At 48.9% G+C, this 16025-nt stretch overlaps 2 protein-coding genes across 2 annotated transcripts in view; one reads left to right on the top strand and one right to left on the bottom strand.

Annotated features, from left to right (window-relative positions):
* On the bottom strand, positions 1-5730 carry LOC130604098 (ankyrin repeat domain-containing protein 40-like). Its single transcript, XM_057418382.1, has 5 exons — positions 5566-5730; positions 4522-4670; positions 2282-2839; positions 1589-1764; positions 1-868 (listed from the first exon to the last, which is right to left on the bottom strand). The coding sequence occupies exons 1-5, from the start codon at positions 5697-5699 to the stop codon at positions 725-727; spliced, it is 1161 nt and encodes a 386-aa protein (XP_057274365.1). The 5' UTR covers positions 5700-5730; the 3' UTR covers positions 1-724.
* Positions 5146-16025, top strand: part of WFIKKN2 (WAP, follistatin/kazal, immunoglobulin, kunitz and netrin domain containing 2) — a 20007-nt gene continuing 9127 nt past the window's right edge. Inside the window, exon 1 of the mRNA XM_057418381.1 lies at positions 5146-5311. The gene's annotated coding sequence lies outside the window, so the exon portion shown is untranslated. The remainder of the gene's footprint in view (positions 5312-16025) is intronic.

The following is a 16025-nucleotide window of genomic DNA, read 5'->3' on the forward strand; positions in this document are numbered from 1 at the left end:
CTTTAACTTGCTTTGGGACTTAATTAAGCATTAAAGAGGCTGCTGTATTTGTGGAGGTAGAAGGCTGCCATCGCTTAAGCTACAATATGGGAAAAAGACATTTAATTGTGACACTCTTTCTCCACTTATTTTCAGCCCCAGTGAAATTATTTCTTGTGTCACTTCAGAGCATTAAATATTTCCAGCCCCAGCAGGCAAGACAACATACCTTAGCAAGGCTTTGGGAAGGGGCAAGAGACTGACTGACTTATACAAAGACTTGCAAGTTTTACATCAATAGAGAGCACCTGTTCATTGTATGCCAAATACCCTCTGATGTGTAACTTAATCAGGAAGTTTAAAGAAAAATATATATATACACACAGAGAGTTTCCTGAATCTTTTCCATGAGTCCTATTTGGTCAAAGAGTGGAGTAAACACACTTTTCACAGCAGTGATTATTAAGTCTTTCCTGCCCTCTGTTGCCTAATACAACCAATAAACCTCACTGAAAGACACTGGAAGCATGTGGTTTTAGTAGACAAATGAGGTATCCCTTATCTGAATCCAGTATCAATAAAAAAATAAAAGCAAAAGGGATATTAAATACAAAAAATAAACTATTAGTTAAAATAGTAACCCTAACAATAACTTAAGGTTTTACACACGCTTAATTTACTGCCTTCCAAAGGCAGCATCATCGGAGAATTACCAGGTTTCCATCCTCCAGCTGCACTGGAAGAGTCAGTAGGTCAGCTTTGATGCTCTGCTGTTGTAGCATTGCCTCTCCATCAAAGTGGATGCAGCGTTTCGGAAAGGAGAGCCATCACTTTTCACAAGGACTAACTCCAGCTCTTGGAAGTCCTGAAGTCTGGCAACATCCTTGTCCTTGTAAAGACCAGACAGAACAATGCATTATTCTAAACAGACCTGGTTATTATTTGTGATAATAGCTAAAGGCAGTAAAAACTAAAATTCCAGGGAGGTCACACCTCCACACACATTCATTCCAATGACAGGAATAAATAAGAATAGGAAAGAATCTTGCCAGTATCTGCTCTTTCTTTTGAAGCATTCTGGGTTTTTTCCTCCTTAAACTACAGTTATTTCTCCTTGAACCTCATTATGATTTGCCTGCACTTAATGCATGTCACTTAAGTAAGGGTTGTGACCAAATGCATTTCATTTCCAGACCCCAGGAGGTATTTTGGGAACAGAAGAGCATGCTCATTTGTTAATGACATCTTTAAGTTCTTCACATGCCAATTTGTGTTTTTTTTTTTTTACCCTTACTATTTGTTCCTTTTAGGCAAGCAAACAGTGAAGTAGAACATCGCAATTATGTTAAAAGCACCCTAATGCACTGCTTCTGATACATTAAAAAGTCAAGCTGTACTAATTTCACGCTGAAATAGGAGCCGACATACTCAGCCCCTATTTCAACAAGAATGTTTTTAGGTAAATTACAAAGTTCTAAGAAAAGTCCAGCATCCTTTTGGATTTGTGAGTTTAAGGCAGTTCAGTTTTAACACAAGGCCATGTTTTGTCAATTTTCGTTACAAAAATACCTTCTCTGCAAAGTCAAATGAAGCCGATTCCAATTCTTACCTTTCTTAGGAGCGTGTTGGGTAATTTCCTGATCTTCTCGACATGCTCTGGATTAACACCCAATTCACAGCAACTCACTCTGAGCAGATCTTGGTAGGTCAGTTCTTGTCTGTCCAGTTCAATTTCAATGAAGTCGTTGTCTCTGAGGTTCTGGACTCTCACCTTAAGCACAAGTTCTGATTGAAAACAAAAAGATTAAAACCAAAATACCAAAACAAAACAAAGAAATCCCAACCCAAATCTAACACTAAAGTATCTACCATTATCTTTTGAAGTCAGGTTTTATAATGCTATACTTACTATCTCATCAAGCAGTTAATAGAAGCTTCCATTTGAACAGCAAAAATACACAGGGAAAACATGTTTATAATGTTAAAAATCCAATCCATCCAGTTCCAAGTCAAGTTGTGACCAAACTACCAGAAATGTATTTGATGCTGTATCATATGATGCAAAATCTGAATTGTTACGTTGCTTGGACTGATCCTTCCTTTGGTTTGCAAAGTATTACCATGTTTAAACACAGTGTAATGTTTTACTTAGCACTGCAGGATGTACTTTTGGCCAAAGAATTGAACATCTCTGCCTCTATTCCACATGAGTCAGAAAGTGAAATGATTCTTCATCTTTGACCCAGTAACAAAAACATGGAACAGAATATAAATAGAAGAATGAGAAATTACACTTCATTACCTTGCATGTTATACGGGAAAGTTCCAGTAAAGAAAAAGGGCTGGAATGATGGTGCAGGACCAGTGGGTGAACTGTCAGTTTGCAGAGGTCTGGCCTGTTCGAGTGCTGCCAGCGCAGGTGATGGGCAGATGGGGCCATTGGGGACCACTGGCCGGGGGATGCTGTGTACCACTGGTGTGGGGACATTGGGTACCACTGGCCTGGGAACACTGGGTACCAATGGCTGGGGGACACTGGGCACTGCTGGCTGGGGGCACTCCGGGGCTGCTGGAGGTGGTGGTGAGGTGGGCAGCTGCTCTGCAGCGGCTTGTGCAGGGAAGTCATCTTCGCTGTTGCAGGATGTAGGGGTGCAGATGCTTTCAACCTGAGCTGCTGATGAACAAGGGCTGGTTTCACAGCGGGAGGCAGAGGAGATGGAAGCGCTTTCATTCTGCGATTCTGCCGGGCTGTCTGGAATGCCTTCTTCGGTGTAAACGTAAGGGAATGGAGGGCTGGCCAAGTAGTTCGCAACAACTGGTAAATTGAAATCCTTCATTCCTTGACATTCAGTTTCTTCCTCTACTAATGAAGTTTAAAAATGGGATTAGGGGATGGAGAGAGGAAAAAAAAACCCCACCATATTATTATCATAGAATAATAGAATTCCAGACTGGTTTGGGTTGGAAGGGACCTTAAAGCTCATCCAGTCCTAACCCCTGCCACAGGCAGGGACACCTTCCACTAGAGCAGCTTGCTCCAAGCCCCATCCATCCTGGCCTTGAACACTGCCAGGGATGAAGCATATTGGATAGATCTTTCTCATTTTGAATATAGTTTTTCTATTGTGTCTTAAAACATCATCATTCTGATGATGACACTGATGTGTCATAAGCATGGTAACAGCTGGATGGCAAGGAGCTGTAGAATGAAAGAAAAATCTACAGGCTCTTAAAATATACCGTGTCTTTTAAAAGCAAAGTGGGAAAAAAACAACCATTGAAGGACACATCATCTCCAGCAGTGTTACTCCATTGTTGTCAAAGGAACTGTATGACCAGTAGTTCTTTGCTAAAATTCATTTTATAATGCTTTTACTAACAGTGCTGTAAATAGTTTGTTATGACTTATGCCAGTCATTTAAACTGAGTATTTCTTCAGGTAAGTGACTATTTGATGTAATACCTAAGCCAGCTCTTGCCTTAAAGTACTGCAGTAAATGCCGTTCTTGCCTGACTTGAGGATTACAGGACGTTGATACTCATGTCAAGGCAGTTCAAAAAGATCTGCTCAACAGCCCTACACTCCCAGAATAAAACCATTTAGGGGAATATAAGTGATATGTGTTATTCCCCAGGAAATACATGAAAGCTGGACAGAAATACAAGGTAACTACAACTACAAACAGAGTTCACACACACTTGACAGTTTAGATGTTAACAACAGAACTCAAGTCATCTTCCATGAACTAAGGCCAAGAGATGAGCACCTTGGCCAAAGAACACAAAAAATGCTCATGCAAGTAACATGCCATTCCTGCAGTGGTGACTGTTGTGACCTCAGTTGTGATTTAGCTGCAATTTCATGTAAAATAACCATGAACTGTTAATGTAAGAATGCATCATAGTAAAGAGCAATTTAAGTGCAGTCAGCAGGAGATAGAAAGTTAACATTTCCAAAGGTGAAGCACTTAAAAATCTTGATCTGGAGCACAGTCCCCATATGCTGATGGAAACAGGCACTAACAGTGTGCAGGAGTCTCACATACCTCTAACCAGGTTTCCTGCACATAGGGAAAGTGTAAGATGACACAGCTATGGAGCAAAAATTAACCATACTGCAAGTCACAGTGTAACATGCTCAGAAGCCATAACCTCTGAAATGCTGCAGTTTTGAGTGGATTTGTAGCATTTCTTATGGTCAGAGAACGTAAGAATGCAATGGCAAAAGCCTCTCTTTGCAGCCCACATGCTACCTGCTGCTTAATGACAGCAAACAGGACTGCAGCAGTGTGTTTCCAAAGTACACAGCTGTTCAATCTCCTGATGACACCGTGCAGAATAAAAGGCCTTCCTACCTGAAAACTCCATGTCTAATTGCCATAATAATAAAGGCATGAATTACAGTTATAAATCAGAGCTATCGAGTGAGACACAAAAGTCCTAACCAAAGTTTTGCCAGTCTACTGCCTCGGGTAAAAGCACTAAAACCGGTTTAGTCTTTAGTCCCAGAATCCCAGATGACCTTTAAGATGGGAACGGTACCTCCCAGTATCTTCCGGATGTCTGGTTTGGCAGTCAGCTGTGCAGCCAGCTCTCCTTTGGCTGTGAGGATCTGCGGATCTGCTCCAGCTTCCAGCAGGCAGGACACCACTTGTGCATGGTTCCGCTTACAGGCCCAGTGCAAACAGGTCCTGCAGGGAAGGAAGGAGAGGTTGTGCTGTAAGCTTCAGATCTGTGGTCCCTGCTCCTAGGATCCAGAATGGGTTGGGTTAGAAAGGACCCTAAAGCTCATCCAGTTCCAACCCCCTGCCATGGGCAGGGACACCTTCCACTAGAGCAGCTTGCTCCCAGGTCCTCCTCACACACCCATCCTCATTCACCTGAATTACACACAAAGCGACAGTAACTGGGAATAAAGTTTCCTTCACTGCATCCCTTGTTAAAGCTATGAATCTATTTTAAGTTTTGCAGAGCAAGGCCCCGTTTTGCCTTGCTACAGCATGAAGAGTGACTGCTGCTGTCCCAGTGAGCCCTGCTGGTGGACACAGAATGACAGAATCACCCAGGTTGGAAAAGCCCTCTAACATCAAGTCCAACCTTGACCACCCCTAACCCATGGCACTGAGGCCCCGTCTCCACGCTGTGTGAACACTTGCAGGGACGGTGACTCCAGCCCTGCCCTGTTCCAATGCCTGAGCACCCTCTGGGGCAGGAATTGTTCCTCAGCTCCATCTAAACCTGCCCTGGTGCAGCTTGAGGCCGTTTCCTCTTGTCCCATCCCTTGTTCCTTGGGAGAAGAAACCGACCCCACCTCACTCCATCCTCCCTTCAGGTAGCTGTGCCATGAGGCCCTTGAGCAGGGCTGTGGTGGCCGGTGGCAGGACACTGCCCTCCCTTCACCGTGATCCTCTTTGGCCGCAAACCTCAAAGCCTCCCGAGATTAGCGCTTCTTTTCCGGTCAACAGCACGACCCGAAGCTCCCGACTCGCTTCTCCCGCGCCAGGCCGGGGGTGTCCAGCCCCGTGCGGAGCCCAGCACCCGGCCAACCGCGCCCCCGGCAGCCCGTGCCCCGCTCGGGCCCCTCACCAGCCGTTGATCTCGTTGCGGGAGTTGATGTCCGCGCCCGCCCGCAGCAGCCGCCGCACCTCCTCCGCGTCCCCCAGCGCCGCCGCCTCCCGCAGCCGCTCCTCCAGCTCCCGCGCCTCCTCCGCGCCGCTCATGGCCGGGCCCGGAGCACACCCGGCCCCGCTCGGGGCCCGTCAGGAGGCGGCGGGGGCCGAGCGGCCTCCTCAGCTCCGCTCCGCGGGGCCTCCCCGGTCCCGCCGCCCGCCGCCCCGGGCCTGAGCTCCGGCCGCCGCCATCTTGTGCCCGGGGCCGGGCCGAGGCGGGGAGGCGAGGGGGGGCCCGACTCCGAGCGGCGGCGTGAGGCGGTGCCGGGCAGCGTGCAAGCAGCCGGGGCATCGCCGCTCCCGGCCCTCCGCGGGGCGTTTAGGGCCAGCGGAGCCCGGCTCCTGCCTTCCAGCCACCTCACCGTGGTGCGGCCGCCCCGGCAGGGAGCCCGCGGGTGGGCTGAAAGCCTTGGGCTGGCAGCGGGACCCCTCGGGTGCTCCCCGTGCACCCCGGTTCCTGGTTAAACCCGTGCGGCGGGCGCTGGGGAGCTCGTTTCTCACCGCAGGGTTTCTGTTTTGGCCCCGGTGATTGCCACCAATGGGAAACCAGCGCTCAGCTGGGTGGGTTCTCGGTGCCTCTCTTTTAGTGCTGCGCTTTCCTCATCAGCAGCACCGGTTTTAACACACTGGTTAAGTTAGGGCTTGGGATGCCATCACTTTGCACCACAGCAGAAGTGGCAGGTAGGGGAAGACCATACCCGTCCAAACAGCTCCTGCTTATCCATCACTATAAATGATGCTTCAAAGCACAGCAAAAGAGAGCTACCACCTTCCTGTTAACCCGCTGGGAGAGCTGAGCCCCACAGGCCTCTCTGTTTCCATAAGCAAGTGCCCAGCATCCCTGCAACCTCCCTCCCTCCGAACACAAGAGGAGCACACACAAGCAGTGGTCACATCCCGCACAGGATCACAGAATGGTTTGGGTTGGAAAGGACCTTAAGATCATCCAGTTCCAACCCCTGCCATGGGCAGGGACGCCTCACACCAGACCTTGTCGCTATGGCAGAGGTCTCACAGTGACTCCATGGTGGTTTCTCACACCGATCACACGCTGTTCGTCTCACACCACAGCCTGAGCAAAAGCCTTGCCCGGCTCGTACCCACGGACACAACAGTACTAGGAGAACCAGTTTGATTCCCGACACAGGCAATGGTTTGCCAACAAGATTTACCCAGGGACAACTGCAACAACAGGCGGCCTGCAGCTGGACACTGCTGTGCCCAACATCCCTTTAACTCTCAGTAAAACCATCGTAAATGATGACACTGTTTAACCCATGGTCCCTTCTGTAAAGCAGAGGCACACCAATGCATAGACCTGGCGATGTGTTATAGGACACGGAACGCTCTCTTGCACACCGTAAAAGCTTTAAATCTCAGCTTCTTAAATCTAGTTCATTAGGGACTGTAGTGACAGGACAAGGGGTAACGGGTTAAAACTTAAACAGGGAAGTTTAGATTGGATATAAGGAGGAAATTCTTTACTATTAGGGTGGTGAGGCACTGGAATGGGTTGCCCAGGGAACTTGTGAATGCTCCATCCCTGGCAGTGTTCAAGGTCAGGTTGGGTGACCTGGTTTAGTGTGAGGTGTCCCTGCCCATGGCAGGGGGGTTGGAACTGGATGATCTTAAGGTCCTTTCCAACCCAAACCATTCTATGATTCTAAAACCCAATAGGATACAGAGGCAAAACAGCCTTTTCCAGCGGTGACATCTGTCAGACCACTGGGGAAATGGTATTTAGGAGCAGGAGGGCTGAAAACATCAACCCGGGTCCTGGTCCATCAGCACAACTGCGCTGTGCCACTAGATGTCAGCGCGGAACAGGCGGAGGAGCCCGCAGCGCGGCTTTGTGCTGCCATTGTAAAACGCCTTTGAATTCGTCTGAGCACATCCATAGCGTGCATCCATAGCGTGCATCCGTAGCACAGCTCCGATCCTGCGGGTTCCGAAGCCCTGCGCACTGCAGAGGGACATTGTGCAGTGTTTCAAGCACAGGCGCGGGGCAGCCCTGTGCGATGAGCTGGTTCCTGCAGGGTTATGGGGCTTTTTGCCTTTTTTTTCTCTCTCCCCTCTATTTCTTTAGGCTCTTTCCCCTCTGTTTCAGGCTCCTTTCCCAAGGCCGCACCAGGGCTTTTAAGGACTCGAAGCCGGCGGGTGATGCACTGAGGTGGTCTCTCTCACGCTCTCTCGGGATGAGTATCCCACTGTGTCGTGCTCGTGCCAAGCCCTGTTTAATGCACCTCGGGTTCACCATTGCTTGGTTACACAATGTACTTCTCCCTGCAGTCATAAGATTTCCTCCCGCAAGAAAGGCTGTGTAGAAGAGGATTAGCAGCGAGTTCACTCAACTCAAACTCCCCACTGCCGCCATCAGCCTTCCTGCTCGTGCCTCGGACCTGTTGCATGCACCAAACCTGAGCAAAACCAAGGGCGTGTTCTGTCCCTGCACCTTCCCTTTCCCCTATGGCTGCTGGGTTTGTGCTCTGATGATGCCTGTACCTGTGTAGGGCACAGTGTGGATACATCACCCTACCAGAAGCATGGGCTGTGCGGATGCAGATGTGGTGCAGGTGCTGGTACAGGGCCATCCCCTTTGGAAGATGCTGGGAATCGCACCCGGTGCTGCGAGCTTATGGCTGCAGTCCCTTTGCCTTCAGTAGGAGTACACTGAGCTCTGAGCCATAGCCAGAGTTTGTATGGAGCTCAGATCAGTGCTGGTGTGTTTGCTTTGTGACTTACATGGTGCATTTACAGGAGCTCCCCATACCCTCACCACCGAGGGGGAACCGCATCCCCTGGGCATCACTGGGAGCACTGGGCATGCCTGGCAGCACAGAGCCACGCCTGGACATCCTGCTGCTGCCTGAAGTAACCGCAAGGAATAGCTGGGCCATTCTTTGTCCTCAGAGCAAGTGTGCCAGATTGTATTGGTTTAGTTTTAATATCTGTCTTTCTACAAGCTTCCGGCTGTGACTGAACCTCTGCATTGGTTCTTTTCTCCTTTTTTGGAGAAACCACGGTCTGTGTTTGCTCTTTGCTCCTGTTTTTTCAGGCTGATGAAATTTGCCACTCTCTTTGCATTTCAGGTTTCATTCCCAGACTCCTTTAACCACTTTCTCAATCACTGAAAACTATTATTGAACAACTTTTAGAAGGCTTCATCCCCAGTTACACGGTGCTGCAGTGAAACTGAAGCACCCAGTCCTCACCCAACCCACCAAAATAACACTGCTAGTAGTTTCAACCAACCCTGCACTTGTGTAAGGGTATGAGAAATAAGACGTAGGGACAGTCAGAACCTTAAACCTTATACTTCATGTGCAGAGAGAGAGAGATTTAAAGCTGTTATGGCATTAAGGCTCAGGGAAATGGCAGGACTGGTGGGGAATAAAGATGGAATGAATTAGAAGTCAAGCTAAATATTCACGTAGGTGTAAACTCATTTACGCTGCTCACTTTGGGCCTTCCAATGAGTGTGTGAATGCAGAGGGGATGATCTCAAAGGGCGAAGGCAAAGCCACAAGGGAGAACTGATTTATATTACACCAGGTTTTGTGCTGGCCCCATGGACGTCCCCCCGTGTGAGAGTCTGTAGGTGAATTAGGTTCAGTTTGAAGCTCCACGTTACCAAGTCTGAGCCTGCGTCACCCAACTCTCGCTTCATGCCTACGGGACAAAACATGGAGCACAGGGGCTGATTCACCTCGTCCTGGGTGAACAGCACAGACAAGTCATCCTCTGGAAGTGCCTGCTGTGTCCTGCCTGCTGTTAGGGGAGCCAAAGGTAACCCAGGAGCTTTGAACCCAGTAATTCCCAGCTCTCTAGTGCCAGGCAGGAGGAGCACCTGAGGCAGGGTGGCTGGAGCTCTACCAGAGCTTCTCTATTCTTGATGAGATAAACAGATCCTTCCATTGCAAAGCTGCAGAGGACTCACCGGTCATCTTTCTTTTGACCTTAAATCACAGCTCTTCTCACCAAATCACCAGCCAGGAACTGCAGTGCTGAGAGTGGTGAAGGGGGCTGGGATTTAGGACAGGTCTGAGCCACGGGGAGCATCCCTGAATCACGGAGCAAACAGCTATCCCATGGATTCTCAGCCCTGCTGAGCATCCCATGGGGGCTCATGGGGGAGCTGAGTGCCTAAGAAAGGGATTCCTTAGTAGGTGTGCGCATGCACGTGCACACAGATGCAGGATGCAGTGAGATTTGATGAGGAGGGCGGGGTGGAAAAGGGCACTGCTTTTTGGGGGCATGGTTATTTGCAGCCAAATCCCTAAGACATCAGGTGTGTGGCTGATTCCCATTTGGTAATTTAACATTGTTCCTATTTGCAGGGCAAATAACTGATTTCTGAACAAACAGGCTGGAGCACTGGAACCTGGGGGGGGTGGTACATCAGCTCAGGGACTCGTGGTTAAGAAGTCCAATAGATTTTGATAACAACTGGAAATTGTTCAGTGGATTAGTGTCTAAAGCCAGTTTGGCTTCAAACTTCAAGCCTGAGCTGCAAACTTCTCCCCTTGAGGGCTGTTGCTGTTTGAGCTGCAGTCATGGGGAGGGTCCCCAGGCCCCTGTGAGCCAAGAGATGTCTTAACCCAGGAACCTGAGCATACAAGGGGCTGCCTTTGCTTTTTCTATAGGCATTCCTCTCTGCCTGTGCCTCCGGTCCCTCACTTGACTCTTCCAAGCCATGAAACAGGCTCATCCTGGGGACATGGGGCAAATATATTCAGCTGGCCTAGGGCCATGTCTTATTTAGTGTTCAGAGCCAAAGGCCTCTGTGGATCTTGTCCCAGGAGCTGTCTCCCCATGCAGGAGACCAGATCATGGCGTCTGGGTTCTCCTGAGGATGTGTTTTGGCCTTCAAGGAGAAAGCCAGAAATGCAAATCATAACTTAGGGGCTGTGCCCTGTGCACTCTTCATGGTCCTGAGACATGGGCAGTCAATTAGAAACTCCCCATTGACTTGGACGGGCTTTCAACCAGACGCTATACAATTCAACAGAGCAATTAGCAAAGCTGTAACTAAAGAGGTCTCCATGGAGATTGACAGCATCACCTCCCAGCTGGTACATTCTCTGCCTCCTATTCTAAATTTGTTCTCGCTGTCTTCCTGGCTCTGATCCACAAGGTTAGCTCAATCTTCCAACATTCGTGATACATCAAAGCAGTGAAGAGTAGGACAAAGGCAGTGGGGGCAGAGAAAGAAATAACCCCGTGCCTTGAGGAAAGCAACAGAAACTGTTCAGACATATATAGCCTGAGTTTCGAGAATGGGATTAGGCAGAGCAGCACCTCTGCCTGCCTGTCACTTGCAAATTCTTGCTAATACTTTAGGAGCTTATTGGAGGTCAGCACCAAACACCCAAACAGACTAATCTGTATTATAGACACATAATCAAAGTCACAAGGTTTTACATAATATATATTGGTGACACAAGAAGTGTTTGTTCAAATAATTTTGTCATCAAGATTAGGGGCCATGAAAGCCTCTACTGTGCGCTTAACCTGGTTTTCCATGGCCGTTGGTACGCCAGATTCCTCAGGGAAACCGAGAAGGAGCTGAGAAAGTCCAAACCCAGTATATGTTCTGAAACAGCAGTGGTATTAGTCTCAAAGCCATGGCAAAGTTAAAAAAAGAACTATGTGTGTGTGAGCTGGAAAGGGTCCTGCTTAAGCTGCAGCTTAAGACATGCAAACAAATGGCTGTAGGTACAGTTTCCAGGCGGTTTTGGGGTTGCAGCAGATCACACCTCACACACGCACATCACTGCTGTGGCAATGGCAAGAAGCAGGGATTTAGGAGACAAACTGATGTCACTTGTGAGCTTTATGGTCCCCTTCAGAGGGGTGGAGGCTGTGGCACAGAGGCAGTGTGTGGTCTAGGCTCACAGTGGCAGAGGCAGGAATGGGTCCCATGTTGATCACGATTCCACATCGACAAATCTAATTGATTTTAAGAGGGAATTAGTTTATGGAAATGTGTGGAAATGTATGACAAAGTCTGATTTCCCAGCCTGCACAGAGCTTTGTGACTGCGGAGTTGGAGAAACATGAAAGAAAAACGTGTAAACTTACAAAAGAAGAAACACCAAAGGAAAATGAACTCAAGACCCTTTTCTCTGTGATGGGAAGAGATGGTTTGAAGGGTTAGCGTAAAGATTTTCCAAGCACATAAGTCAACTTGTTCTCATGGCTGATGCACAGCAAAGGCTATGTGAGGGTTCCCCAGATCCTCCTGTTCCACTGAAGGAGCTCACCCCGTACCTAAGTACCAAAGTTCACCCCAGTACCTAAGTACCTTCACCAAAGTACCTAATTAGGAATCCCATTGCCCTAAACTTCCCCCCAGCCAATGAGGAGAGAGCCAGAGCGTTGCCAGCCCGACATCTGCAGAAGAGCAATGAGAACCTGGGAGGGCTGGATTGTCCTCTGGGTTTTCCACCGTTCACATGCTGCTACCATGTGAACCCAGGGCTGAAATCACTGCAGCCGCTTTTACAGGACTCCTGAAAGCTGCTTTGTGGGAGCAGCGCTGCTGAACTGGCCTTCAGGTCAAGAAAACTCAAGCGCTGGGTGGGATTTCCAAGCGTGGTTGGCTGTAACCTCGCCCCGCTCCGCTTTGAAGTCAGCAGAATATTGAGGCCATTACGGAGCGTTTGAAACGCTGCCTCTAACGATGCTCCCATCCCTTTGTACCTCCCTGCTCAAAGGAGCCTGCTGCGTCTGTCATTAAAACACAATCCTGGCAATTGGGTAGATAACGTGCAGGCCCTGGAGGCACGGGAAAACGATAACGATTACACCACATGAATCTCTGCCACGTTACCTGCAATGGCTCTGCTGGCCACCATCACCTCAGACAATTGAGGACCAAGCTGCTGTGGATAACAAAGTGCTGCCTCTCAGTGAACCCTGCTGCGGTGTAGGCTGCAGGTGCTCTCTTCACACTGCAAACAGTAAAAGATCAAAATGCAAACGTGTGTTGAATTAGCTGGAATCAGAAAGAGCTACAATGAAAAGAGCCACTAATGAACACAAACATCCCATTACCAGGGCAGGCAGGGGTGGCTTGGTACCTGAAAGCTCAATGGAAGTAGATCATCACTGCTTTGCGCTTCCAGCCAGTGTTCAGATCAGCTGCTGAATGAACGGCAGGAGAGGAATACCCTGTTAATGCCACATATGCATTTAGTCTCCTGTGGGCATTTTGAGTGGGGTGTCAGTGGGCCAGAAGAGATTTACTCACCCTTTCTGATGGCCATCGTCTAGGTTCCAGCAGTGCAGACCGTATGATGTGTTCTATCCGGTCCACAGGGCCAAGCTACCAGGTAGGGACTGCTCCTGGCTGAGGTCACACTGAGCATGGCTGGAGGATGCACTGAGTGGCAGCCGGGACCACTAACAGCCAGCAAAGGCAAATGAAGGCAATAACTCTTCAGTTAAAAGGAATTTTGTCCTAATTTAGGTTTAAATTCCATGAAGACAGAACTGACGCTAGAAGGATTTGATGGCATTTTGCAGAAATGGAAATAGCTCCATTTTGTGAACATTAATTATTGTTTATAGCAAAGTTTTGGATACCAAACCCTTGGAGGAGCTCTGGCACTTCCAGGTTGACCGGAGAAGCCAACAACCTTGGCTTGTTGCCTGATGAAAAGCCCAGTCGCTGGGAGCTGGAGAGGCTCCCAGCCACAGCAAGGGCTTCAGACTTCAATGGATTCAGGGGGTTGCTGAAGCCTCACAATGAAGCACAAACCCAGGCAACGGTGCAGCAGTTTTTATCTCACCTTTATCTCACCTGACAAACCCCCATCCACCAGTAGGTTCTTAAGCTTTCTAAAAGGAACAGCTCAGAGCGACAGTGAGATGGGACCTTCATGCTGAAGTCAGTTAAGGCTTACAGCACAAACCAGGAGGAACTGGGTTTTCAAGGAAGATGATGGGGTTGTGTTGAATTGAATTAGCACAGCAGGTTAAAACCTTACTGTTTAATAAGCTGAATCACATCACAAACAAAAGCAACGTGACATTTCTGTATTGAACTAGCTTTCTGACAAGGAAATGGTGCCCATGGGGTGGGCAGCAGGGTCTGGGGGCTCCAGCCTTCTGCGGCTGCTGCTGTGTGACACTCAGTAAGTGATTTCCTCCCTGCTTTAAGTTCCTAAGAGTAAATGAGGGAGGTTAAAAGAGGGTCATTCGCAGACTGAAGTCAATCTGTGCAATGGGTCTAATAATATTCATTAGCCTCCTACATGTGGAACTAAATTAACTCACGTTCCCGGAGAAGCATCACCGGCTCTGGTGGAAGATGTGCTGAGCACTCAGCCTGAGCACGTGCCAGGCCTGCACCTCGCTGTTATCCTCATTCAGAATGACCTGGAACCAAGAACCAAACGTGAAAATCATAAACAGCAGCAGCAAATGCACCAGTTCAATGAGGTTTTCATCCTATGGCTGCTGCAAGACATGGGGACATCTCCATTTGCACACCTTGGAATGGGTGCCGGAGTTCCAGAGTTTCCTAAAGTGCTGTTAGTTGAGCTAGCCACAAAACTTACTGCTAGTTAGTAAAACCTGCAACAAAGTGAGGTGCTTGAGCCTCTGTGGTGCAGCTGTGCCTCAGTGCAGGATGCAGCCATCCCCATATCATATATCCCCATATATCTCCCCATATTCAGCAGGTGACAGCGCTCTTGTCCAGCCTGTACATCATGGAAGCAGATAACTGACATGAACAGTGCTGGCCCTGCAATGTGGCTGTGATTTCTGTCTCTCAGTGTTCCAGGATGCAGCACAGATCTCAGATTTCCCTAACTTGAAGCTTGGATGGAGCAGGTCTCACTCCACATTGAGGGTGCCAGAGAACAGGGCTGGAAGGGACTTTGGGAAGTGACCGAGACCCTCCTGCTCTAAGGTGGGATGAACTCACTCTCAACATTTGACCCTTGCAGTCTCGATAGATACCAGCTCTATGGCACCCCTGAATTATCTATGGGGATACCCAAAGAGAGACAGAAAGAGAGGGGCCAGTGGAAGACAAGCTTCTGAGCCCAGCTTTTCCCCATCTCTCACTACTAACTGGTTGAGTGTCTTCCTTTGTGCCCTCTTTGCTTCTCGCTGCGCTGTTTCAGACTGAATAAACCTAGCAATAATGAACCGTCATCAAACTGGCAATTGCTTCCTGCCCAGCTTACGTTAGCAGAGCAAGAGAAAGCAAATGAGCAGTCGTGTGCCTGCACTCAAAGATAAAACCCCTGAGCAGAAGCCATCTGCTGAGGCATAAAATAATAATCCTGGCGCTAGCCCTGTCTGAGCGCGGCACCATCAGCCCTCTCCGAAGCACAGCATCACGCTTGCTTAATGCTGGGGTCTAGCAGGTGGCCCATAACCCTGTAATAAACTCCCTGACATTATTGATTCCTTCCCCCCCCCAAATTGAGCCCTTTTTGTCTAACTACATTAACTTCTGCTTACTGAGCATCTGCATGTAAGGCAGCATGCTCATTGTGGTGAGCAATCACTGCTCTCAGTGTACCCGCGGCTCCCCGAGCCGGTCCATACACGCTCTTATCTGCTCAGATGGGTTATCTTAGAAGTTAAAACCAGTGTTTGTTGGCTATGGGAGCCAAGACAAAGATCTGCACTGTGGGGAAACTGAAATATGCTTCCACTGCTAATTATGCACGTGAACAGCCCTGAAAACAGGATCCAGGCACACCACTGCCGTCGCATAGCTTCGGCCCAAATCTGCCCTACTCATATCTGTGTGCTTCCAACACAGGTGGCCAGCACAGCAGCCTTTGCCTTTGCTTTGATGTTCAGAGGTGCAGCTCACGGTGCCAAAAATCCTCATCACTTGGCCAGCCTCACGGCCAGCATGAGATGTGTGCCCTTCTAAGGGATGCGGGGAGGCATCCAGGCATCCTGGGTTCCTGGCCATCCCCTGAGCAGGCTCTCCCAAGGTTTGTGGGAGTGGGGCATCACTTGAAGGGGAAGATTTGCCCTTTTTGTAGTCCAAAGTAAGCTGAATCTGTGGTCCTGAGGCATTATCTGGATTTCTTTGTGGGTTTGGAAGCAACGTTCCTGCTTGAGGCAAGCAGTTGGCAGCTGCGCTTCAGAAGGGCTCTGGCAGTGATGTTCCCTCTCAAATGTCTGGCTATCAGCTTTAAGTGCAATAAGCTTTACACACAGAGGGGAACATCGTTACTTCCTAAATGATACAGAATTAGGGGCTTTTTTTAAAGTACTTTTCTGTTCAGGCACCACATTTGCATCTGTGCATGGACCAGGAGCCACATAAGGAGCATGAATGATGATGATGATGGGGCTAAAGAAGAGCATGTCCTTGGGGCTGCCTGTGGGAGCAGGGTC

Source organism: Pezoporus wallicus, unplaced genomic scaffold (genome assembly GCF_028554395.1).
Source record: "Pezoporus wallicus isolate ANWC-B61680 ecotype Strahan unplaced genomic scaffold, APGP_CSIRO_Pwel_v1 contig_3710, whole genome shotgun sequence".
Taxonomy (NCBI): Eukaryota; Metazoa; Chordata; class Aves; order Psittaciformes; family Psittacidae; genus Pezoporus; species Pezoporus wallicus.

Bases quoted from the DNA above. Each gene is read 5' to 3' on its own strand.
- LOC130604098 (XM_057418382.1), bottom strand. From the start codon at position 5,699: ATGAGCGGCGCGGAGGAGGCGCGGGAGCTGGAGGAGCGGCTGCGGGAG. The intron at 4,671-5,565 runs GTGAGGGGCCCG...CCTTCCCTGCAG, and splicing joins CGCAACGAGATCAACGGCTG to GACCTGTTTGCACTGGGCCT. The intron at 1,765-2,281 runs GTAATGAAGTGT...GTTTTCAATCAG, and splicing joins TTTCCCGTATAACATGCAAG to AACTTGTGCTTAAGGTGAGA.